A 21,883-nucleotide genomic window follows, 5' to 3' on the forward strand; every position below is an offset into this window, starting at 1 on the left:
GCGAAAAGGCTTCTCAAGAAAACCCATCCGGCGCTGTTCGTGACCCTCACACATTGGTTCCGCTTTGAGTCGGCGTCCCAGTTAGAGGCTGCGTCGATAACAGCGGGAAGTCGACCCACCTTCTACGCAACCTTTCTCCACCCTCCCGCGCCTCGCAAGGGTCTTTGACACAGCTGAGCGCCGAAGAATTGATGCTTTTGAACTGTGGTGTTGGAGAAGACTCTTGAGAGTCCCTTGGACTGCCAGGAGATCCAACCAGTCCATTCTAAAGGAGATCAGTCCTGGGTGTTCATTGGAAGGACTGATGCTAAAGCTGAAACTCCAATACTTTGGCCACCTCATGCGAAGAGTTGACTCATTGGAAAAGACCCTGATCCTGGGAGGGATTGGGGGCAGGAGGAGAAGGGGACGACAGAGGATGAGATGGCTGGATGGCATCACCGACTCGATGGACGTGAGTTTGAGTGAACTCCGGGAGATGGTGATGGACAGGGAGGCCTGGCGTGCTGCGATTCATGGGGTCGCAAAGAGTCGGACACTACTGAGCGACTGAACTGAACTGAACTGAAAGCTATCTGAAGGGCTTCTCTGGTGACTCAGACGGTAAAGTGTCTGCCTGCAATGTGGGAGACCCGGGTTTGATCCCTGGGTCAGGAAGATCCTCTGGAGAAGGAAATGGCAACTCACTCCAGTATTCTTGCCTGGAAAATCTCATGGATGGAGCCTGGTAGGCTACAGTCCATGGGGTCACAAAAAGTCGGACATGACTGAGCGACTTCACTTCTCTAAAGCTATCTGAGACCATTTAATTGGATTTCATTAATTTTCCTAATTAAGCCAAAAATACAAAATGTTCAACTCTCGAGGTTAAAAAAAAAAAAGGAAGCTCTAGGAAACCTTTTAATCAGTAACCAGAGACAAGGTGAAAAAGCAGTTAAAGGAAAGAGGAAGGAGGAGAAGCGTAAAGAGAGAAAACCCCTAAAAGAAGATGAAGAGAAGACAAGAAAAGAGATGAAGGGGAGGAAGCCTGAAATAAATTGAGCTGGCCACGCTGAAGGTGTCCTCCCAGCTCTAAATTGTCACCACAAGCCTTCTCAGGCTCCCCAGTCTCCCAGAGGAGGAACCTTCTCCCACCTGCAGCAGAGAGTTTGATAACTTTCTAAGGACCTAATACTCCTTATCAAGAGAGCCTTCTCCAACCCGTCTATCGAGATCAAATTCCAGCTATTCCGCTAACGGACTGTGTGCTTCAGTTAAGCTGTCTATGCTGCTGCTGCTAAGTCGCTTCAGTCGTGTCCGACTCTGTGCGACCCCATAGACGGCAGCCCACCAGGCTCCCCCGTCCCTGGGATTCTCCAGGCAAGAACACTGGAGTGGGTTGCCATTTCCTTCTCCAGTGAATGAAAGTGAAAAGTGAAAGTGAAGTCGCTCAGTCGTGTCCGACTCTTAGCGACCCCATGGACTGCAGCCTACCAGGCTCCTCCATCCATGGGATTTTCCAGGCAAGAGTACTGGGGTGGGGTGCCATTGCCTTCTGTACCTGCTTCCTTTTCCGGAAATTACGATGATTAATAGTACACTTACTCCAGGGGCTTGTTGTGAAAATTGAAACCAGGAAATAGTATTACTGTATAACACTTGGTGTCTGCAATGGTAGGTAAACGTTATACATGCAATTGCTGTTTTTATTTTCTTTCTTCAATGAACTCTAGAAGATAAGTGTTCGGCAACAGGTAGTTCCCGCTTTTGTTAAAGGCTTCACCATCATCACATACAATGGTGTCTGCTTGGCACTTGGTAGGTTTGGGGGTTTTTTTGTTGTCTTTTTTTAAGTAGGTTCCTAATAGTTGCTTAGATGAAAGAAAGGGAAAGTAGGTTCTGAGGCATTTATTAACCAGACAGCTTACTGTTCTCAATGGAAGTGTGAGTTAGAAGATCAGCAGATGGTAGGTCCTAAAGGTATCTTTGAAGTGACAGTGTTTTAAAATAGGGTTTTAAAAAGATTTTATTTACTTATGGCTGTGCTGGGTCTTCACTGCTGCGCAAACTTTTCTCCAGTTTTGGCAAGCAGGGGCTACCGTAATAGCAGATCTTGGGCTCCACAGTGCAGGGTCTTCTCATTGCAGCGGCTTCTCTTGTTGTGGAACACAGGCTCTAGGACATTCGGGCTTCAGTAGTTGCAGCTCCTGGGCTCTAGAGCACAGGTTCCATAGTTGTGGGGCATGGGCCTAGTTTCTCCTTGACATATGGGATCTTCCCGGACTAGGGATCGAACCTATGTCCCTTGCAATGACAGGCAGATTCTTTATCTCTGAGCCACCAGGGAAGCCCTGTGACTGTGTTTTAAAAGCTAAATGATTAATTCTGGTGGTTCTATATTTGTTCTTAGATTTTAGAAGTTCAAGCATTCATAAAATATGTGTTCTAGGAGAGTAAATATGAGACAGTTTCTGCTTCCAGCTCTGCTTCAGGCTTGGACCCAATACTTTCCTTCTCTCAGCCTCAACTTTTGATCTGTGAGAAGTGACTTTTGAACCAGGGGAGTTCTTCCAGCTATGAGACTATTATGTGGTTCTTGCCCCTAAAGATTTCATAATCTAAGGGTGCTTGTTTTGGAGTTAGATCTGGATTCCTGTCTGCTATTTAATGGCAATGTTACCGTGAGCAAGTGACTCAGCTGTTTTGGAGCCCCTTTCCTTATCTGTAAAATGGGTATGTTTCTCACAAGCTTTTTGCAGAGATCACTGCAGATTATTTGTATTAAGAGCTTAGCACAATACCAGATACAGAAACTCTACTTTGAGCTCAGCAAGCTCCTTCCCACCTTAGGCATAGGGGCAGAAGAAAATTATTCAGGGTAATGGGGATACCAAGATGTTGAAATTGCATTTCCTTCTCCCCTCAGCTTCTCCCCTCTACTTCACTTGAATACAGTTCAGTTTCACACTAGCACTTTTTCCTTTCTGTATTCAAAACTGGACATAATACTGTTTCCCTGGGAAAATGGCTGATACCAAGTTTTAGACCAGGAGAAGCAGGTGAGCCTGGAACATATTGTGCCCAACAGCAAGAAAGTGCTCAAATACTGATGGTGTATCAAAAGGACACAGCATCCATGCATGCTCTGTAGCTCAGCCATGTCTGACTCTTTGCAACCCTACCAGACTCCTGTGTCTATAGGACTCTCCAGGCAAGAACACTGGAGTGGGTTGCCATTTCCTCCAGGGGATCTTCCCAACCCAAGGATGGAACCCACATCTTCTGAGTCTCCTGCGTTGGCAGGCAGGTTCTTTACCACTGAGCCACCTGGAAAGCCCAAAGGACACAAAGTGCAAGTGAAAGTTGCTCAGTCGTGTTCGATTCTTTGCGACCCCATGGACTATACATGGAATCCTCTAGGTCAGAATACTGGAGTGGGTAGTCTTTCCCTTCTCCAGAGGATCTTCCCAATCCAGGGATCAAACCCAAGTCTCCCTCATTGCAGGAGGATTCTTTACCAGCTGAGCCACAAGGGAAGCCACAGGAAGCTCCTTAAAGAGGCTGGCTGGTCAGTTTGGTATGATTTTGAGCATGAAAAATTGATAGTAACATGATTAAAACATTGAAAAACAACCTAAATGATATTTTTTTTAAAAAAAGAGAGTAGGGGTTTCCTTTACAGAGTATATCAAATGAGTACCACAGATGCATGGATACTAAAACCATTGTTGCGATGTCATTGGGAATAGGAAAATCATATAGTCTCAAAGTATCACTCATAGACTGCTTTTTTAAAACAATGCTTATTAATTCATTTATTTGGCTGTGCCAGGTCTTAGTTGTGCTTCAGTTGCAGCATATGGGATCTAGTTCCCTGACCAAGGATTGAACTCAGGCCCCCTGCATTGGGAGCTCAGAATCTTAGCCACTGGATCACCAGGGAAGCCCCCATGGATTGCTTATTAATTATAAAGGAAAAGAATACTTTAACAGTGGAGAAATCTAACAGATACCCACTTAACACTTAGAAGCACCAATGAGACAAATTGACATTACATGTGAACAAAAAATGTTGCCTATCAGAAAAAAAATCTTGTGACCATCAACCAGTCAGCCACTATAGTCACCTGTAAGGGTCTCTGGCCATCAAACGAGGACAACCTCTGCAGCCATCCCCAGAGGTGAACCCCGAGGGAATTCAGGAAGGAAAAGAACAGGATACTGGCCATAGATAGTTAAGGTGCATAGCAAAAGAGTGAAAAAACAAAAGAGCACTAAGTTCATTAACTCGAAAGGTCTAGTGTTTTGCTATAAGTTTCTCTTTTGGCTGAGGCTTGTGGGAATCTTGGTTCCCTGACCAGAGATGGAAGCTGCATCCACTGCATTGGAAGTGTGGACTCCTAAGTGCTGAATCACCAGGAATGTCCTGAGAAGTCTAATTCTAATTAATGATAATCTTTGATGGTCTGATTTTTTAAAAAATATTTGTATTTATTTGGCTGCACAGGGTCTTAGTTATGGCAAGTGGGATCTAGTTCCCTGACCAGGGATCAAACCCAGGGCCCCACTGACAGCTCAGAGTCTTAGCCACTGGACCACCAGGGGAGTTCCTGACTACCGGATTTTTGTCACAAAAACTATCTAGGCTCCTCCCTTACCTCTTGGGAGCAGTCCTTCAGTCATCTGAGAGGCTGTCTTCTGGGCTTTTAAGTCCTCTGCAAGTCTGCCAAATCAAACATAATTCTCAACTTTTTGTTGCTGTTCTGTCGCTGTCGCGTCCGACTCTTTCCAACCTCATGAACTGCAGCGTGCCAGGCTTCCTTGTCCTTCACTATCACCCAGATTTTGCTCAGATTCATGTCCATTGAGTTGGTGATGCCATCCCACCATCTCATCCTGTTGCCCCCTTCTCCTGTCCGCAATCTTGTGTATTTTTCAGTCAACACATACTTCCTGATGATATGCCATGAGAAGTGCACAATATCCTACATCAAATTCTTCCCAGAAATGCCTAACCTACAACTAATGATGAGGAAATGCACAGAAACACTCAGACAAACCCAGATTGTGAGATACTCTTTTATTTGAGCTGGACTCTTCAAAAAATACCAGTCATCTAAGACAAGGTAGGAGTACTCTTTTCATTTGAAAACTAAAGGGGCATGACAGTTAAATAGTATGTGTGATTCTTAATGGTTTCTGGATTGAGGAAACAATAAGCAGTTATAAGGAATATTGTTGGGACAACTGAGGAAATTTGAATATGAAAAACTGAATTTTAGCTATTCCACTAATGTTAAGTGTCTTAGGTGTTTTGGCTATATAGAAACATAGCCTTAGGGATAAAATCTCACCTGCAACTGACTTTCAAATGAGTCAGCAAAGACAACAGTGATATGTACTTGAACAAACACATATTTGCAAGCAGGTAGGGAGATCAAGCATAGCGAGAGAAATGTTAAAAACTGGTAAACCGAGGTAGAGTGCATACATAAGGGCTCATTGTGCTAATCTCTTAACTTGACTGAAGGTTTGAAATTTTCAAAATCCCTTCTTCAGGAAGCTTGCACTGATTAAACAGGGCAAGGAGAGAGTTGCTCTTTCCCCAGTGACCACATCTCTGCACATTCAGCTTCTCACTTTAATTAACCACCCCAGCCCTGGCTTCCAACAAACAGAATTTCTGAGCATAAAAAGGGAAAAATAATGTTCACTTTATTAAAAATATAATCAGCAATGGAAGCAGAGATAATCACGGTCACTTGTCCACCCTGGTCACACAGTGGAGGTGGCAGGGCTGATATCAGGAGCCTTGCCTCCTCTGACATCTCTACAATAATCCTGTTTTGTTAGAAATTTTGTCACTGGGGAGACAGGGCCACCAGGGAGCTTAACTTCTTGTTGCCTTTGCTCAAGTAAGTGCTGTGAGTCCTGTTTTCCAGTTGTCTTGTTTCCACACTCACAGCCCCTTTTCCTTCTCCCATCCCAATTCCCACATTTAATCACACACATCTCAGTGGGAAAGAGGGGGCTTTATTACAAATGCAGTTGACTGCTTAGGACTCCCTCTCCAATTTTTCTTTTCTACTCTCTTTTTCTCAATACATCCCTCCAGGGCAGGTCAGTAGGCCATTAGGGGGGTATACGGGGAGAATGAAAAGGAGCAATGCTTTCTCCAAAATCATCTGAAATAACCTTTGAGTCCTTTTGGCTCCAGCTTGAGAATCTTCTGGTGGAAAGGGTGTGAGATTCAGATTTAGCTCTTATCTTCAAGGTCCTCCATATCTACATCCTGGGGGGCTTTTGTCTTCTTTTTTGATCTGGGCTGTGGGTCACTAGTCCTGGTTGGCTTGGGAGGGGCTTCCACTGAACAAAGGAAAAGAGGAAGCATTAAAGAACCCGAATGAATCCAGGCTGTATCACCCCAGCTTCTGGGCCCTAGCCTCACCTTCCATGGCTGCTTTCTCTTTCTGGGCAAGTCGGATCTGCTGGAGGAGTTTTCTGCGCTTCTTCCCAGACAGAGTAATGTTGGCACGTGCACTGGACCTAAAGGGTTGGTAGGAGCAAAAATACCAGTTGAATCTGAACCAAAACAGACCACACAGTGGTTCTGGTTACCGGAAAGGTCTTTGGATCTAAGTTAAAGAACTGTTACCTTACTTAAAACTAACCTTAACACATACATAAAGTAACATTAATTGCTAAAATTTAGTATCGAGTGGAAACTTTTCCTCCTCTCATCCTTGATACTTCTGCCACCAGATATGGTAGGTTTTCCCACATCAAGTAATTCTCCGTATTTGCAGTGAACACAGACTGGGCGTCCTACAAATTTAAATTTGATTTGGACAGTATATACCTGGAGATGGCATCAGACACCACAGGTTAAGGGCTTGGTTCCACAGGGTTTCCCCCACTTCAAATACCAATCACAAATCCAGGTTGTCACCTAGACTTCTGATTGGCCAGCCATAAATTCGGTTCTTATGATCCCCTTCTCAAACTCAGTAATTTGCTAGAAAGGCTCACAGAACTCAGGGAAACATACTTGCATTTACTGATTTACTACAAAATACAACTCAGGATCCAACCTGCAAGGAGATCCAACCAGTCCATTCTAAAGGAGATCAGCCCTGGGTGTTCTTTGGAAGGAATGATGCTAAAGCTGAAACTCCAGTACTTTGGCCACCTCATGCGAAGAGTTGACTCATTGGAAAAGACTGATGCTGGGACGGATTGGGGGCAGGAGGAGAAGGGGACGACAGAGGATGAGATGGCTGGATGACCAATGGATGGCCAACTGACTCAATGGATGTGAGCTGGAGTGAACTCAAGAGATGGTGATGGACAGGGAGGCCTGGCATGCTGCGATTCATGGGGTCGCAAAGAGTTGGACACGACTGAGCTGAACTGAACTGAACAACTCAGGAACAGTCAGATGGAAGAGAGGCATAGGGCAAGGTATGGAAGGGACCAGAGTTCCCATGCCTTCTCCAGCTAAACCTTCTCAGCACCTCCACCTGTTCACCAATCAGGAAGCTATCAAGAGGTTTTATAGAGCTTAATCTCCAGCACCTGCCCTCTTCTCAAAGGTCAGTGCATAGGGCTTAAATTTCCAGTCCTCTAATCATGTCTTCTTTTGGATGACCAGCCCCACCCTAAATCACTATTAGCATAAATTTGTGCTTAGTTCTTTGCTCAGTTGTGTCCAACTCTTTGCAACCCCATGGCAGCCTGCTAGGCTCCTCTGTCCATGGGGATTCTCCAGGCGAGAATATTGGAGTGGGTTGCCCTCCTCCAGGGGATCTTCCCAATGCAGGGATCAAACCCAGGTCTCCAGCATTGCAGGCGGATTCTTTACCGTCTGAGCCAACAGGGAAGCCCAGCTTAAGTTTGCTGCTGCTGCTAAGTCGCTTCAGTCGTGTCCGACTCTATGCTGACCCCATAGACGGCAGCCCACCAGGCTCCCCTGTCCCTGGGATTCTCCAGGCAAGAACACTGGAGTAGGTTGCCATTTCCTTCTCCAATGCATGAAAGTGAAAAGTGAAAGGGAAGTCGCTCAGTCGTGTCGGACTCTTAGCGACCCCATGGACTGCAGCCTACCAGGCTCCTCAGTCCATGGGATTTTCCAGGCAAGAGTACTGGAGTGGGGTGTCATTGCCTTCTCCGAGCTTAAGTTTAGGTGTGCTCAAAAGGGGATCCTTTTGAAATAAAAGGCACTCTTATCACTCAGCAAATTCCAATGGCTTTAGCTCTGTCAGAAACCCGACAGGGACCAAATATATTTATTATGCCAATTCATAAAGTAAATATTATAGTAAACAAGTCAGTGAAAGAATGGGATGGGAAGTCTTCCACAAGAACTCAAGTGGCCTTGAAACTTCTATGCAATATCCCACATGAACCTTTGTGAAAATTCATCGAATGATTCACCACACACTCATGTGTACGCTTTTAAATTTACTTATAGGAAATCTGTGTGAATATATGTTACTTGGGGAGGCTGGGGCCACAGTTCTCCTTAGATTCTCAGTGGGGTCCAAGAACCAAAAAAAGGTTGCAAGTTACAGGTATAATGAGAGGCTAACAAAGTTTAGGCACAAACTTTCCTTGCGTAAGTGTGAGTATACAAGGAAAGCAAAATGGTGTTAAGCTACTCCGGAGCTCGACAAGGAGGGAAGGAGGGTTGATGGGGGAGGACGCAGGGAGAGAGGGTCTGGCACTCACGCCCGCTTCTTGAGGTGGTGCCGCGTAATCAGTCCTTCGTCTATCACAGCTCCGACCACCCGATGCTTCAGTCGCCGCTCCCGGTTCAACACTCGTCGTCGCTTGAACAGCTTCTTCTTCAGCTCCTGGGGAGAGGAAGATGCTTAATCAGAGGGCGGCTGCGCCCTGCGACCTGGGACCCCGCACCCGGCGACACTGGCCCATAGACTCCATCTCGGGCGAGAATAAAGGCTCTGGGACGCTTGGGAAACCATGTCGGGGGTCCCAGAGTCACCGTTCGCGGCCGGTTGATCTTTCCACTCGGAGCACCCATAGCTGCGCCGCTAGGCCGGCTCGGGGTCCACGTTTCCGTTGTGCGCAGGGTCCGTGTGCGCCCCGCCCTCAGCTCTGTGCTAGCCAATCGCAACTCGAGGGCGGGCCCTGGCACTATATAAATGAACCCGGCTCGCGCATAAGCCTTTTCGAGGGCGGCGACTGATTGAGTGTGGTCTGGTAGGTGTGGGTGTCCGGCTGGTGTTCCTGGGGAGTGGGGACGGTGCCTGTGGACCCTCCTTTTCTTGGCGCGGGTCGGGCGTGCAGTCCCGATCCGCGTAATGTACGGAGGTAGAGAGAACGGGCTCTGGCCCCCTCGGCGTCATGTCTTCGGTACCGGCGGCCAGCTGTCCGCCGGTTCTATCCTCAAGCGCCGGGACACAGAGCTCCAAGGAGCAGGGCAGAACCGAGGTTCAGCAGACTCCTCCCGGGGGTACTCACACCTTCTCCTTTGATTTCAGGTCTGTGGAGCCACCCCAAGAGCCGGAGCTGCCATATCCCCTCTTCCACTTCCCGCTGCAAACAATAAAGGTCATTCGTACGGTACTAAGTTTGTGTCCGCATTCTCTTTTTCCGAAGCTGCAGGGTTAGGGAAGCTTTATGCGTCATTCCGCACAGCGGATTTTGCAAATCTTCCCTTGGATCTCAGGCCCCAGCCGGAGTACGGGCGACATTTTCACACAAGTTTCTCTGGGCGACCTTGCCGGCACCTCCGGATGGCTGTTTTGCGCCGAACCCTCCATCTGGCGAGCCTGGCGGCGGGGACGCGCCGCACCGTGGCGGGTAGGGAAGGTGGACACTGGGAGGGCAAGCTGGGCTCTTCGTTACCCAATAGTCTGGTCATTGAAATTGTGACGCTGAAAACCCCAGGGCACATGGCGCCGATTTTGCAGCAGTTTGAAAGAACCGGGCGCTGGGTGATGCGTGTCCTCCCCTCGTCCTCAGGTTCCCTGGCTGGTAGCTGCCTGGCAGACCGCTCCCTCTGGGATAAGCTCCACGCCCAACCCCGTCAGGGCAGCGTCCGCACCTTCGACTGGTTCTTTGGATACGAAGAAGCCCAGGGGCTCCTGCTGCCGCTGCTGGAGAAATCATGGGCTGCCTGTCCACCCCGGGTGTTGGACGTGGGCTGTGGGACCTCCAGCTTGTGTCCAGGCCTCTATACCAAATGCCCGCACCCCGTGGACGTGTTGGGGGTGGACTTCTCTCCCGTAGCAGTGGCCCACATGAACAGTCTCCTGGAAGGTGGCCAAGGCCAAACACCCCTGTGCCCTGGACACCCTGAGTCAAGCCTCCATTTCATGCAGGCTGATGGCCAGAATCTGCAGCCAGTGGCTTCCTCAGGCTCCTTTCAGCTAGTCCTGGACAAGGGCACCTGGGATGCTGTTGCCCGGGGTGGTCTGCCTGGGGCTTACCAGCTCCTGGCAGAATGTCTGAGGGTCCTAAGCCCCCAGGGGACCCTGATTCAGTTCTCAGATGAGGATCCTGATGTGCGGCTCCCCTGCCTAGAGAAAGGGTCCCAGGGCTGGACTGTGACAGTGCAGGAGCTGGGCCCTTTCAGGGGCATCACCTACTTTGCTTATGTGGTTCAAGGCTCTGATTAAAGATGTTTTAGACCTGATCTTACTGTTTTCCGTTTGGTGAGGAGGTGGAGAAAACTTTTGTCTTTGCAAGATGACTGGAAAATTTGGGTGCTGGTTTCCACATTTATTAGATGGGTGCACCTGGTACTGAATATTTCTGTGCCCCATTTACTCACCTGCAAGGCTGGAATAATACCTGAAGTTATGTGATTACATACAGTTGACAGGTGAAACATTTAGCAGTGCCAGGCACAAAATGAGTGCTAAATAGAAAACGTACAAGTGGGTTATTTCCCATCTCCAACTAGTTGAAATCTTAAAAGCACAGACGAGAGTTCTTAATTCAGATTCCTTGACTATCACTGGTGTGACCCTGGGGTCTAACCTTTAAGCCCCATTTTTCTCACTTGTAGATGAGGAAGACTGAAGGGATGGATGGAAGGACTTCAAAAACCTAGGTAAAATGTTTGAGGGAGAAAGTGATACTTACCCTCAAAGCTCCTGGGAGGCAGGAAATGGGAATATTCCACAAAGCAGCTTCTGCAGACATGGGAGCTTGATGGTGGGTCCCAGAGAGGACAGGGATTGGGAGCTTCCTGACAGTCTGTGTCCTCTGGGATCCAGGAGGCATCTTGATCTACCCGTTCCTGCCCCCAGCTGAGTTCTGGGTTAAAGGTTCTTAAAGGAGACTTAGGGTCCAGGGAGCTCCAAGTCCAGCCTGGGAGTTAAAGAACCCATTAACAATGAAAAATACATAATAAAAGAACAGAGAAAAATATACCTGGTACCTGACTGGGTTTTTGTTTTTTTTTTTTTGAGGTAAATTTGTTTAATTCTTTTTGCTTATAAAAATAATACAGCAATTGAAATGAAGAGCCTAACTCCCACAAGCTGTGTGGCATGGTGGCCAAAAAAAAATTAAAAAATTCATCAACTTTGCCAGTCACCTTAACTTTTTTCATTTTTTTGGCCAAGCTGCACGGCACATGGAATCTTAATTCCACAGATGGGGATCTAACCTGAGCCCTTTCCTCCCACTCCCTGAGGTGGAAGCTCAGAGTCCCAACCACTGGATCTGGACCTGGACCGTCAAGGAAGTCCCTCAGCCACCTTGACTTTTCTCTCCCACCTCTACATTTCTCTTCACGATGTTTACTGGGCACCTACTGGGTGCTGTTTAATGCAGGGGACACAACTAAGTTGTCCCTCTTGTTTTGCTTAGAACATTCAGTTCGCAACAGCCCCATTTGAATGAGCCTCCTCCCTCACCTGGTTCTTCACTTTGGTCCTGGAAGAACACCTCGACCTCCTCTTCCTCATCGTCAGTCAGCAGCAGCAGCTCCTCGTGTGGCCACCGGAGCTCCCCACTCTCTTCACTTACCTCAGAGGCTTCCACCACAATGGAGGGGAGGCGGGTCTGCGGACACATAACCTGGATAGGCACAGCAGGGGAACCGGGCCAAAGTGGAGGGTGAACCAACAGCAGGACGCAAGGTGGGAAAGTACTAACCTGAACATCCTGGTGACCTTCAACCCTGTCAATTTCTCCTTTGTCCTTCCAAAGCGGGTTGGTCAGTCTAGGACTGTCTGCACGCTGGGAAGAGCCTGGGCTATCTCTAGACCAAGGCCCATCCTCACTGCTCCCCGGCACAAGGGCCATGGGTGCTGATTCTAGAATGCAGGACAATTGAACTCAGTAGAGCACCCCTGCCCAGTGCACCCCACAGACTGCTCCTTTAATCGCTTTGGAGCCGAGCCCCTTAATCACTTCTGAGGAGAGGAAGCTGAAAGGAGATTATGGACCTTCCAGGGGAGGGGCCAATGCCAGGAGGTGGGATGAAGTGAAGTGCTAGGCGCTCAGTCGTGTAAGACTCTTTTCGACCCCACGGACTGTATTGCCTGCCAGGCTTCTCTGTCCATGGGATTCTCCAGGCAAGAATACTGGAGTGGGTAGCCATTTCCTTCTCCAGGGGATCTTCCACATTGCAGGCAGATTCTTTACGGTCTGAGCCACCAGAGAGGCGCACTCACTCTGGTGACACAGAGAAAGGCAGGAGGAGTAGGAGTTAAGGAGGGCATTTGGATTAAAGCCCTGTGAGTAAAGAGCTTCAATAATGAGTTTGAAATTTCCTGATTCTTACAGGGTCTTCCAAGTTCACATTTCTTGGTATCTTATTTAATGAATATTTATATAGTGTCAACTAAAAAAAAAAAAGCACAATGTGAGAGTTGTGAGTCAAGTTTTATTTGGGGCAAAATGAAGACTGCAACCCAGGAGACAGTCCCTCAGACAGGTCTGAAAGACTGCTCCAAAGAAGCAGTGGCGAAAGTCAAAATATAAGATTTTCGTGAAGGGGGAGTTCAGTGCAATCAAGCACTCATTTTATAAAAGGTTTTCTGCTAGTCAGGAGGAGGAGCTGACATCAGCATGAAGGGATTTAGTGCTTTTCTAGAGGAGATGCAAGAAATGAAATCATGAAATCAGTTCCTGAAAATATCTAACTAGTTAAAAGACCTGTTCCACCAGTTTCCCTGGGGCACAGAGTGCCTCACTCTCCACCCTGAATTCCCTTTAGGGAGTGTAGAGGTCAGCAGTTGCAGCAACACAGGCAGATGGCAAATGCCCTTCTTGTTTTTGTTCATTTAGCTCAGTCGCCTCCGACTCTATGACCCTATGGACTGCAGCACACCAGGCTTCCCTGAAGCTTGCTCAAACTCATGTTGATCCAATCAGTGATGCCATCCACCCATCCAACAGTGACTGTTGCTGTTCAGTCACTGGCAAATGCTCTTGGCAAGTGCCAATCTGTAGTTGATACCAGGAACTGTTTTAAATGCATGTCATATAAATTGTTTAATTATCCTAAAATTGTGAGATGTTGTTGGTCAACCACTAAGTCATGGCTGACCCTTTGTGACCTCATGGACTGCAACATGCCTGGCTTCCCTGTCCTTCACTATCTTCCAGAGTTTGCTCAAATTCATGTCCATTAACATGTCCATATGCACTGTTATTAGCCTCATTTTCCCATGCAGAAACTGTAAAACAAAGAACTTAAATGACTTATCCAGAGTCACACAACTAAGAGGTGTTTTCTTCACCAAACTAGAATTCGGTAAGTTACACAACATCCATGGTTTTCATGGTTAAAAAAAAAAAAAAAAGCCAAGATTATTTACCTAAGAGAAGGGTAATTTTGCTTTTACTAAGTAAAATAAAAGGAAAATGTATTAATATATCATTTTCCCCATCCGGTACACTTGGTTTTTCAGTGTTTAGGATTGAAGAGATTGAAGGGAGTCAACAGACTGATGTTTATAAACACGTGGACGTCATTACATACTGCAGTTTGGATAAAGCACAAGTAATCCTAGGAAACTACAGAGCACAGGCTTAGCCCTCTATTGATCTGGACATTCCGGAACCGGGCAATTGTCAAACTCCCAGTAACCATGAAGACACTCTCCCGTTAGCAATCCTACTCGGGATTTCATGACAAGGGGTCCCACCCTCAGCCCTGGGTCCCAACACCTCTTGACGTGCTCAACCTTCTCAGCTAAACCTAGTCTTAAGACCTAGAGGCTTCAGATTCGAAACATTTCTCCGATTAGGTCCTCTCTAGCCCGGGCCCGTCTCTATGGTCTCTTGTGTGGGGCGCTCTAGCCTGCGCAGATTAAGTCGTCGCGGCGGCCCGGATGGGCTACTGGAGGCTCCAGAGGTCCTCTCGCTGGTTGCGCTGTCGACCATGACGACCCTGCGCAAGCTGCTGCTCGTGGGCGCACTGCTGGGCGCCGGGGCTGGCGTGGGCACCGCGCTTTTTGCCCTTGTGACCCCGGGTGAGGAGCGGAAGCAGGCGATGCTGAAGGTGGGAGCAGTTGGGGAGGCAGAGGTGGGGTGGGCGGGCGGAGAACCCCGGGCTGGTGGCCGGGGCTGCGAACCACTCTTTCTGCCTACAGGAGATGCCGGAGCAGTACCCGCAGCGCAGGGACGAGGCGGCCAGGACCAAAGAGTTGCTGCTGGCCACTCTGCAGGAAGCAGCGGCCACGCAAGAGAACGTCGCCTGGAGAAAGAACTGGATGAGTGGCGGCGGCGGCGGCGGCGGCGGGAGGTCAGCCTGAGACAGAACCTGCTCCCCTGGGCGCCGGGACTTATGCTGCAGCGCAGGCGCCCAAGCCGCCCTGACTCCTCCGTGGGCCGGCGGGGAGTCCAGACCCGGATGCCAAGCGCAGGCATCTCCGCGACTTCGGGAGCTGCCGCCGGGTGAGCGCGCTCTCTTCCACAGCTTGCAAGGACTACGTTTTAACGTCCACATCGCGGGCTGTGGCTAACTGAAGGAACCAATAAATCATGTTCCTCCATCCAGAGAGTGAGCCCTGCGGTTGGACGCCCATAAAAGCCAAGTGTTCTGCGGGTAGGTGCTGCGGCCTGGCTGGAGTGCGGCTGCCGGCTGCCACGCCCGCCCTTATGTGAGGCTGAAGCCCAATAGGCAGAGCGACGACATTTTCAAAACACAAGTCAGATCTGTGGTTTGTGTGAGTGGATAACCAAATGATGTTCTTGAAATTATAAGTAGCCTGGAAACTCTTGTGCAATAAACACCCATAGAGGACACTTTGGTTTCCTGTCTTTCGAATGATGTTGAAGAGGGGCTTCTAGCAATTAACATATGCCGTGATGCCTTCTGTGGCCTTAAGTTTTGGAGGCCACTGTGGTACTAGTAAAACGGAGTGTACTTTGAGACAGATCTTGTTTCAACTCCTGTATGTTACAGAACCTCTCTGAGCCTCGGTCCTCCTGTTCCGTGTGTGCTAAGTCACTTAAGTCCTGTCCGACTCTGCGACCCTATGGACTGTAGCCCGCCAGCTGTCCACAGGGTTCTCCAGACAAGAATACTGGAGTGAGTTGCCGTTTCCTTCTCTGGGGGATCCTCCCCACCCAGGGACCGAACCAGCGTCTCTTACATCTCCTGCATTGGCGCGGATGGGGGTGGGGGTGGGGGTGTTTTTTACCCCTAGGGCCACTTGGGAAGTCCTGATCATAAAGGTGACAATTATCTTGAGAGTTGTGGTCAGAAGGTGAACTTAGGAATGTAAGTGCCAGGCACAGGACAGCCTCTCACTAAATGCACTGGGGCTTTCCTCCCATAAGGCGTTCATTGCAGTGGTTTTCAGTCTGAATGTGGTCATAGAATCTATTGGAGATGCCACTGATGGGATGAGGTAAAGCTGTCAGTGGGGCAGCAGCCCCACAGCTAAGTCAATAAGTTCACTCTCCTTTTTATTTTTCCGACCTGTGGTTCCAAACTATTGCAACAGTGGGGGCGCAGGGGAGGCTGTTTTCATTAAAGCTGGAACACTACATAAAGCATAAAGCTTGGTAACACTGAGGTCTGTTCCCATGTACGAGCAGTGGTGCAGTTTTGTGCTTCTAGATTGTGAGGTCATAAACACATTTGTCATGTGTGATCTTTTAAATTTAGTTGTGGCCTCTTTCCTAGCCAGGGTATGAGAGGAAGGAGGCAGCTGCTTGAGGGAGCATGGAGATGAGGTGAGCAGCAACAGCAAGAGGGGCTAGAATGCAGGAGCTTGGCATTGGCAGTTCAGAGCCTGAGCCTGAAAGTCAAGCTCCCCAGGAGTGTGTTCAGGTTCTACTACTTGCTACCTGTGTCAGTTTGAACAAGTCATGTGCTTTCACGTCTGGTCTCTAAAATGGAATAACTGTACCCACTGCTAGATAATAGTGCTTTCATATCTCAGTTAATACACAGTACATATTAAGCACTCAATACTTTTTGTGAATGGCCACATTTTAAAAACTACTCTTTTAGTAGCTAGTAACTGGGGACTCGTTAGGTGTCATGCACTGTGCTAAAGCATTACGTAACCCCCACAACCCCAAATAACAGGTACTATTATCCAGATTTTACTAAAGAAGAAACTAGACTTAAGAAGTCAAGGCACATAGCTAGTAAAGATTTCAAGCTTAGGTACTGTCTTACTCATAGAGCAAAAAATGCTATCCCCACTTTTTTGCTGGGGCCGCCCCACTTTAACCTCCTAGACAACTAATCAGATGTGGAGATTAGAAACAAGTCTCCCTTGGAAATTTAACATAAAGCATAGTGTCTATTCTGAAAGCCTTCCTTGTCTCTCCCAGCCATTCAGGAAGGAGTCAGGCACATACAGAACTCAGGAGAGTCTATTTATTAAGAAGGCAATGTCAGTGCTTTATCAAAGATGAAGAGAGGTCAAAGAGGGATGGTGGGATAAAGGCCTCTTAGCCGGGACATTTCTTGGCCACAATGAGGACAGCAGAAGGCACAAGTCCTGAAGATGGAAGAAAACAGATTTGAACCCAAAGATATCTGCTTCCCCCCACTGCCCCACATTCTGCCCTCACACCATCTCTATACAAAGTCCCTTCTTTGCATCCCTTCTCCTCAAGCATCCGCTATCCCCCAAGTCCTGGTTTCAGATCCCACGTGTCATACCCAGCTCCTGCAGAGGCCGCTCCATGTCAGCCTCTGAGAAGGCCCGCCGGGGGAAGCCACTGAGCAACTGCACAGGGTCCTGGGCCCCGCCTAGCTCCTCCCCACGGTGGAGCTCCACGTAGAGCCTCACAGCTGCCAGCTGTTCCCGTGCCCGGAATGTCTGGGTCAGTGAGGTCCCATCTGGCAGCCGGACCTAAAGGGCAAGAGAGAGATACAGTATTGTGAATATCGTAACTGAGTGAGGTGCGCAAGTAAGAAAAAGGAGCAAAGTTGGTTTCTCCTTCCACTTAGAGGGACTGGACCAGGATAATTACTATTGAAAGCACCTAATGAACAACCACTTAGAATGCGCTTTACTCAGCAATGAACAAAGAGACCCCTGGCTCCCTCACAATTTAACGAAAACATAATGCAAAATTATATAAAACATCTGGATAGATATCACACATCATGCAAACAGCTGCATAATCTAAATGAAAACACTATGAACAAGTAAAAAGGCAACTGCTGAATAAGAGAGAGGTATGGGTTTAAATAAGACTGGGACAAGTGAAATTTGATATCTTCCCTCAGAGCAGAGGAGGTAGGATTTCAAAAGTCATTTACAAAGAAGGGAGAGGTTTGGCAAAGGAAAAGTAACTGAAAAAAGCTCTGGGCTGGGCTCGGTTGGGTGCCCTGTAAGCCAACAAAGGGTTCCAGGAGCAAGACTGGAATCCGAATCAGTACCTGTATGCGACACTGGTCATACTCCCGCTTTGTGGGAGGCTCCCGGCTGGGAGAGGAGGGAACAGGGCCTGGCTCTGTTGCTGGTGGGGATGGCTGAGAACCCACGTTACCACCATACTAGAAGACAAAGTTCAATAATCAGGCACTAAGCCAATCCTCGCCCTCTGAAGCTAGAAAAGGGGATTTACTGGCCCCTCCACTAAACTATCCTGGATTTCCACCCAATTACCTACCTTCTTGGCTCTCTCTGCTTTGTCCCTTTCGATCTTTTCTCGGACTCTTTGTCTGGAATGCAGACAGGACACAAGAAGGTCAGACATTGACAAAGCAAATCTTGATTCCTTTGCCATGTCTTAGCCCAACACTCCCAGAATCCAGACCTGGCTTCTAACTCTTCAGCCTTTTCCCTCCTCCGCTCTTCAGCAGCCCGGCGCATCTCATCTTCCTGTAGCCTCTGTCGGGCAGCTGTCAACTCCTGCCCTTGTCTCCTGCGCTGCCGTTCCCGTTCCAATGCCTCCCGCTCCTCTCTTTCTTCACGCTCCCGCTGCTTTTGGGCCACCAGCTCCAACATCCTATGTTGCAGAAAGGAAACCATTCAAGAGACATGTATATAAATTGCGAAAGTGAGTTTATAACAAGGGACTCAGAAAACAAAACCCAGAAACACAGTCCCAAAACAGATACAAAAAAAACAAAGAAGGAAAGGGCCAAGAAAAAACAACGTGGGAAGTGAGAGTTCTTTGACCAGATTTGTGTAGTGGGGAGAGGTGGCAAGTGACTCTCAGAAACGTGAGCCTGTTCTTCCTACCTCTTCGTCTGTTCCTGTCTTTCCTCTTCAGTCAAAACAGGTTTGCCTTCTCCCACTGCAGACCCAGGTCCTACAAACAATCAATCAGTATTATTACCCTTTCATCCTCCTCCTCGGGCCCTCCTGAATAATCACACTGTTTTCCTCAGTCAGGACCTTTGGGGCCACCTTGCTCCGAGGGGGTGGGTTCCCGTCCCAGGACATGTCCAAGGGGGGTGGCTAATGGCTCATCCACATCGGGGTCGTCTTCGTGCTCCATCAACCTGGCAGGGAAAGTCAGGAGGGAGATTAACGTTCAGGCTGCCCTCCCAGCAGTTCCCCGTCCCCTGCCACCGGTCTGAGCGCTCACCAGTCCATCGCAGCCTCGATGCCCTGGTTCCCTGTGAGGGCCAGAGCCTTCTCCCTGAGGGCAGAAACACCGTGAATAGCGCCCACGAGCCATGGCGACGATCAGGCTGGGGCGTAGAGCCTGAGGCCACACTGGGGTAAAGGCCTGGGCAGGTGCGCGACCCCGCGGCCCTGGGTTAGGGGGCTCCCTTACGCGCGTCCCTTGGGGAAGCCCATCTCGATGAGACTCTCCAGAGCCGTCAGCTCCGCCATGACGCCGCCACCGCCGCTTCCGCGGGGACCTGGGGAAAGAGGGGAGCGAAGACGGCGAAGGGAGTCAGCGCGAGGCGCCTCCCACCAGCGCCCAACCTTGCCCGCGACCGCCCCAGCCGGGTGCTTGCTCACTCACCGGCTGCGGACCAGCCGCGGACACCTACGAGAAGAAAGCCTAGGCGAGACGGAAGTGCCCGAATCTGTTTGGGTCACGTGGGGGCGGGCGTGGACGGGTGCCGCCGAGTGCCAGAAACGCCGGCCTGGCGCTGCTGAGAGAACGCGAATGGGCGGTGCCTGGGAGTCGCATTCTAGGAGGCAGCCAACACTCCCCTGCCCAAGTACGGGCGCCCGTTGGTGCTAGAGAAAAAGAACGATGCTGTCCTGAAACCCATGGGCGAATGAAGACAGCTCCCCAGATGGCCCCTAAGCACACCGCAAGCAGTGTTTATCAGGAGCCTTAGAAATGTATGCACCCTTTGACCTATTCATCCTCTCCGGAGAATTGAGCCATCCTCCGCTCGACTGCCACAAGGGATCTTTGCAAAACGTAATAACAGATCTTGTCATCACCTCCTCGGTTAAGACTTCTCCATGATACCTCAGTCACCTAAATGGCTTCCTCCTGCCGTCTCTTGTTAATTCTCCATCTATAAAGTGAGGATAACAATAGCACCAACCTTAGGTGTCTGGCAAGCTGCACTGGGTAAAGGTAGTTAGCACGGAGTTCATCTTTCACTGCTTGAGGGTAACTTGTGCAGATTGCAAAACAGACCCTTTCTTTCTCTGGGCAGCATGGCTTGTGGGATTTTAATTCCCGGACCAGAGATCAAATTTGCATTCCTGTGATGAAAGTGCCTCAGCTTAACTACTGAACCACGATAGAAGCTCCTGCGGTTTGCTTTCTAAAGAAAGCGTGCTTTGACCACCACATCTCTATCTCCCAGCACCACTATTTTCTCTATTAGCATTTGTCCCCCTGCTGTGTAGTCTTGTTGTTTACTTAGCTTTCCACTGCTACCTAGGCTGTTAGGTCGCCTAAGTTAAAACTCACTTTTATTTTCCTTATTTGTTTATTCGACCAAGCCATACAGGTTGTGAGATCTCAGTTCCCCACCAGGGAGCTAACCTGTGGCCCCTGAAGTGAAAGCACAGAGCCTTAACCACTGGACCACCAAGGAAGTCCCTAAAACTTATTTTTAAATGTTTATTAGAGGCAGACTAATATTTTAAAGTTATTAATATTGATAATAGATGCACTAGAGAATTTTATATGGTTAATTAATATTTAATCATCCCAATAATTCTAATGAGTAGATACTATTAGTAGTCACGGGAAACAAACACAGAAAGGTGAGCTAATTTACCAAAGGTGACAGAGCTGACAAAGTAGGAGAGCTAGGATTCAAACCCATGCAGTGTGCGCTATCAAACAGCTAAGCTGTGCTGTCTCTCTGTAGTGGAGTCAAGAGCATCAGCTTTTGATGCAATTTGGGCTGAAATCCTGACTTGTAGCTTCAAAGTGTTGAGAACCTCAAGCTTGCTTCTCATTTGTGAAAAAGTGACACCATCTCTTGGAATGATTGTGATAGGAATTAAGTGAGAGTGTATGTAAAGCATGTCTTCATGGTTTTTTGTTTTTGTATGTTTGGCTCTGCTGCACGAGGCATGTGGCATGTGGGATCTTAGTTCCCTGACCAGGGATCGAACCTGTGCTCCCTGTGGTGTAAGTGTAGGATCTTAATCCCTGGACTACTAGGGAAGTCTCTAAAGTGAGTCTTTAATAATAAGATAGTAGGTAAGAAAAATTATGAAAAAAATGAGGGAGTAGACCCTCATTATTTGTATATGACTTGTTGGAAAAGACCCTGATGCTAGGAAAGATTGAAGGCAGGAGGAGAAGGGGATGACAGAGGATGAGATGGTTGGATGGCATCACTGACTTGATGGACATGAGTTTGAGTCAGCTCCAGGAGTTAGTGATGGACAGGGAAGCCTGGCGTGCTGCAGTCCATGGGGTTGCAAAAAGTCGGACATGACTGAGCGACTGAAATGAACTGAACTGAACTGAAATGCTGAGGAAATACAGGAATCAAATGTACATAAAGAATTTGTGGCAATGTGGTGAGTATATTCTAGATAGCAAATATATTCTAAATTTATTCTAGAGTTCCAATAAGAGAAAAATGACTAGGGATTTCCTGGTGGTCCAATGGTTAAGACTCTGTGCTCCCAATGCAGGGGGCATGGGTGCGATCCGTGGTCAGGAACTAAAATCCCACATACTGCAGAACATGGCCCCCTAAAAAAAATAATATTTTTTTTTAAAAAGGATATCTTTTTTTTTTGTTTTTAAGGATATCTTTTTTTGATGTTAGTTCTAGAAGGTCTTGTAGGTCTTCATGCTGCTGCTGCTGCTGCTAAGTCACTTCAGTCGTGTCCGACTCTGTGCGACCCCATAGATGGCAGCCCACCAGGCTCCCCGTCCCTGGGATTCTCCAGGCAAGAACACTGGAGTGGGTTGCCATTTCCTTCACCAATTCATGCAAGTGAAAAGTGAAAGTGAAGTCGCTCAGTCATATCGGACTCTTCACGACCCCATGGGCGCAGCCCACCAGGCTCCTCCACCCATGGGATTTTCCAGGCAAGAGTACTGGAGTGGG

General features: G+C 48.4%; 5 protein-coding genes and 1 non-coding gene across 10 annotated transcripts; 3 read left to right on the top strand and 3 right to left on the bottom strand.

Moving 5' to 3' along the window:
* The first annotated feature begins 58 nt into the window (after positions 1 to 58).
* Positions 59 to 10,636, top strand: CSKMT (citrate synthase lysine methyltransferase). 4 transcript variants are annotated; one of them, XM_019955207.2, is made up of 4 exons: positions 9,074 to 9,198; positions 9,480 to 9,561; positions 9,668 to 9,801; positions 9,964 to 10,636. In XM_019955207.2, the coding sequence occupies exons 3-4, from the start codon at positions 9,735 to 9,737 to the stop codon at positions 10,617 to 10,619; spliced, it is 723 nt and encodes a 240-aa protein (XP_019810766.2). In that variant the 5' UTR covers positions 9,074 to 9,198; positions 9,480 to 9,561; positions 9,668 to 9,734; the 3' UTR covers positions 10,620 to 10,636. The 4 variants fall into 4 exon arrangements, with proteins under 4 accessions (XP_070639319.1, XP_019810766.2, XP_019810764.2 ...); XM_019955205.2 differs by having other exon boundaries at positions 9,480 to 9,549; XM_070783218.1 differs by lacking the exon at positions 9,074 to 9,198 and adding an exon at positions 59 to 454 and having other exon boundaries at positions 9,480 to 9,801.
* On the bottom strand, positions 5,045 to 9,079 carry C29H11orf98 (chromosome 29 C11orf98 homolog). Its single transcript, XM_019955208.2, has 4 exons — positions 8,981 to 9,079; positions 8,707 to 8,831; positions 6,428 to 6,525; positions 5,045 to 6,345 (listed from the first exon to the last, which is right to left on the bottom strand). The coding sequence occupies exons 1-4, from the start codon at positions 9,017 to 9,019 to the stop codon at positions 6,236 to 6,238; spliced, it is 372 nt and encodes a 123-aa protein (XP_019810767.1). The 5' UTR covers positions 9,020 to 9,079; the 3' UTR covers positions 5,045 to 6,235.
* LOC139180818 (small nucleolar RNA SNORA57) lies at positions 9,254 to 9,402 on the top strand. The gene has a single exon (XR_011565068.1). It is a non-coding gene; the product is annotated as a small nucleolar RNA SNORA57 (small nucleolar RNA).
* Positions 10,637 to 10,861: 225 nt separating the features above from the next.
* LBHD1 (LBH domain containing 1) lies at positions 10,862 to 14,188 on the bottom strand. The gene is made up of 2 exons (XM_070783221.1): positions 11,868 to 14,188; positions 10,862 to 11,316 (listed from the first exon to the last, which is right to left on the bottom strand). Exons 1-2 carry the CDS (start codon positions 12,256 to 12,258, stop codon positions 11,045 to 11,047), a joined length of 663 nt encoding a protein of 220 aa, XP_070639322.1. The 5' UTR covers positions 12,259 to 14,188; the 3' UTR covers positions 10,862 to 11,044.
* Positions 14,189 to 14,260: 72 nt separating this feature from the next.
* Positions 14,261 to 15,210, top strand: UQCC3 (ubiquinol-cytochrome c reductase complex assembly factor 3). The gene is made up of 2 exons (XM_019955276.2): positions 14,261 to 14,464; positions 14,556 to 15,210. The coding sequence occupies exons 1-2, from the start codon at positions 14,345 to 14,347 to the stop codon at positions 14,715 to 14,717; spliced, it is 282 nt and encodes a 93-aa protein (XP_019810835.2). The 5' UTR covers positions 14,261 to 14,344; the 3' UTR covers positions 14,718 to 15,210.
* A 1,577-nt stretch (positions 15,211 to 16,787) lies between these two features.
* UBXN1 (UBX domain protein 1) lies at positions 16,788 to 19,465 on the bottom strand. 2 transcript variants are annotated; one of them, XM_070783220.1, is made up of 10 exons: positions 19,360 to 19,465; positions 19,165 to 19,252; positions 18,973 to 19,026; positions 18,792 to 18,886; positions 18,624 to 18,693; positions 18,196 to 18,387; positions 18,049 to 18,100; positions 17,816 to 17,932; positions 17,090 to 17,282; positions 16,788 to 16,925 (listed from the first exon to the last, which is right to left on the bottom strand). In XM_070783220.1, exons 2-10 carry the CDS (start codon positions 19,221 to 19,223, stop codon positions 16,876 to 16,878), a joined length of 882 nt encoding a protein of 293 aa, XP_070639321.1. In that variant the 5' UTR covers positions 19,224 to 19,252; positions 19,360 to 19,465; the 3' UTR covers positions 16,788 to 16,875. The 2 variants fall into 2 exon arrangements, with proteins under 2 accessions (XP_070639321.1, XP_019810808.2); XM_019955249.2 differs by having other exon boundaries at positions 18,780 to 18,886; positions 19,360 to 19,464.
* Positions 19,466 to 21,883: the final 2,418 nt, after the last annotated feature.

Source organism: Bos indicus, chromosome 29 (genome assembly GCF_029378745.1).
Source record: "Bos indicus isolate NIAB-ARS_2022 breed Sahiwal x Tharparkar chromosome 29, NIAB-ARS_B.indTharparkar_mat_pri_1.0, whole genome shotgun sequence".
In the NCBI taxonomy this organism is placed as follows: domain Eukaryota; kingdom Metazoa; phylum Chordata; class Mammalia; order Artiodactyla; family Bovidae; genus Bos; species Bos indicus.

What these genes read in the sequence shown, in the direction of transcription:
- CSKMT (XM_070783218.1), top strand. Translation starts at nt 305, where the DNA reads ATGCTAAAGCTGAAACTCCAATACTTTGGCCACCTCATGCGAAGAGTT. An exon ending in GCATCACCGACTCGATGGAC is followed by an intron (nt 455 to 9,479) that starts GTGAGTTTGAGT and finishes CTTTGATTTCAG; the next exon opens with GTCTGTGGAGCCACCCCAAG. An exon ending in GACGCGCCGCACCGTGGCGG is followed by an intron (nt 9,802 to 9,963) that starts GTAGGGAAGGTG and finishes CCTCGTCCTCAG; the next exon opens with GTTCCCTGGCTGGTAGCTGC.
- C29H11orf98 (XM_019955208.2), bottom strand. Translation starts at nt 9,019, where the DNA reads ATGGGTGCTCCGAGTGGAAAGATCAACCGGCCGCGAACG. An exon ending in AGATCAACCGGCCGCGAACG is followed by an intron (nt 8,832 to 8,980) that starts GTGACTCTGGGA and finishes TCCTCTCCCCAG; the next exon opens with GAGCTGAAGAAGAAGCTGTT. An exon ending in CACCACCTCAAGAAGCGGGC is followed by an intron (nt 6,526 to 8,706) that starts GTGAGTGCCAGA and finishes CCAACCCTTTAG; the next exon opens with GTCCAGTGCACGTGCCAACA.
- LBHD1 (XM_070783221.1), bottom strand. Translation starts at nt 12,258, where the DNA reads ATGGCCCTTGTGCCGGGGAGCAGTGAGGATGGGCCTTGGTCTAGAGAT. An exon ending in GGACCAAAGTGAAGAACCAG is followed by an intron (nt 11,317 to 11,867) that starts GTGAGGGAGGAG and finishes TTTAACTCCCAG; the next exon opens with GCTGGACTTGGAGCTCCCTG.
- UQCC3 (XM_019955276.2), top strand. Translation starts at nt 14,345, where the DNA reads ATGACGACCCTGCGCAAGCTGCTGCTCGTGGGCGCACTGCTGGGCGCC. An exon ending in GGAAGCAGGCGATGCTGAAG is followed by an intron (nt 14,465 to 14,555) that starts GTGGGAGCAGTT and finishes TTCTGCCTACAG; the next exon opens with GAGATGCCGGAGCAGTACCC.
- UBXN1 (XM_019955249.2), bottom strand. Translation starts at nt 19,223, where the DNA reads ATGGCGGAGCTGACGGCTCTGGAGAGTCTCATCGAGATGGGCTTCCCC. An exon ending in AAGCAGAGAGAGCCAAGAAG is followed by an intron (nt 17,933 to 18,048) that starts GTAGGTAATTGG and finishes TTTGTCTTCTAG; the next exon opens with TATGGTGGTAACGTGGGTTC. An exon ending in GCGGCCTCTGCAGGAGCTGG is followed by an intron (nt 16,926 to 17,089) that starts GTATGACACGTG and finishes TTCCATCTTCAG; the next exon opens with GACTTGTGCCTTCTGCTGTC.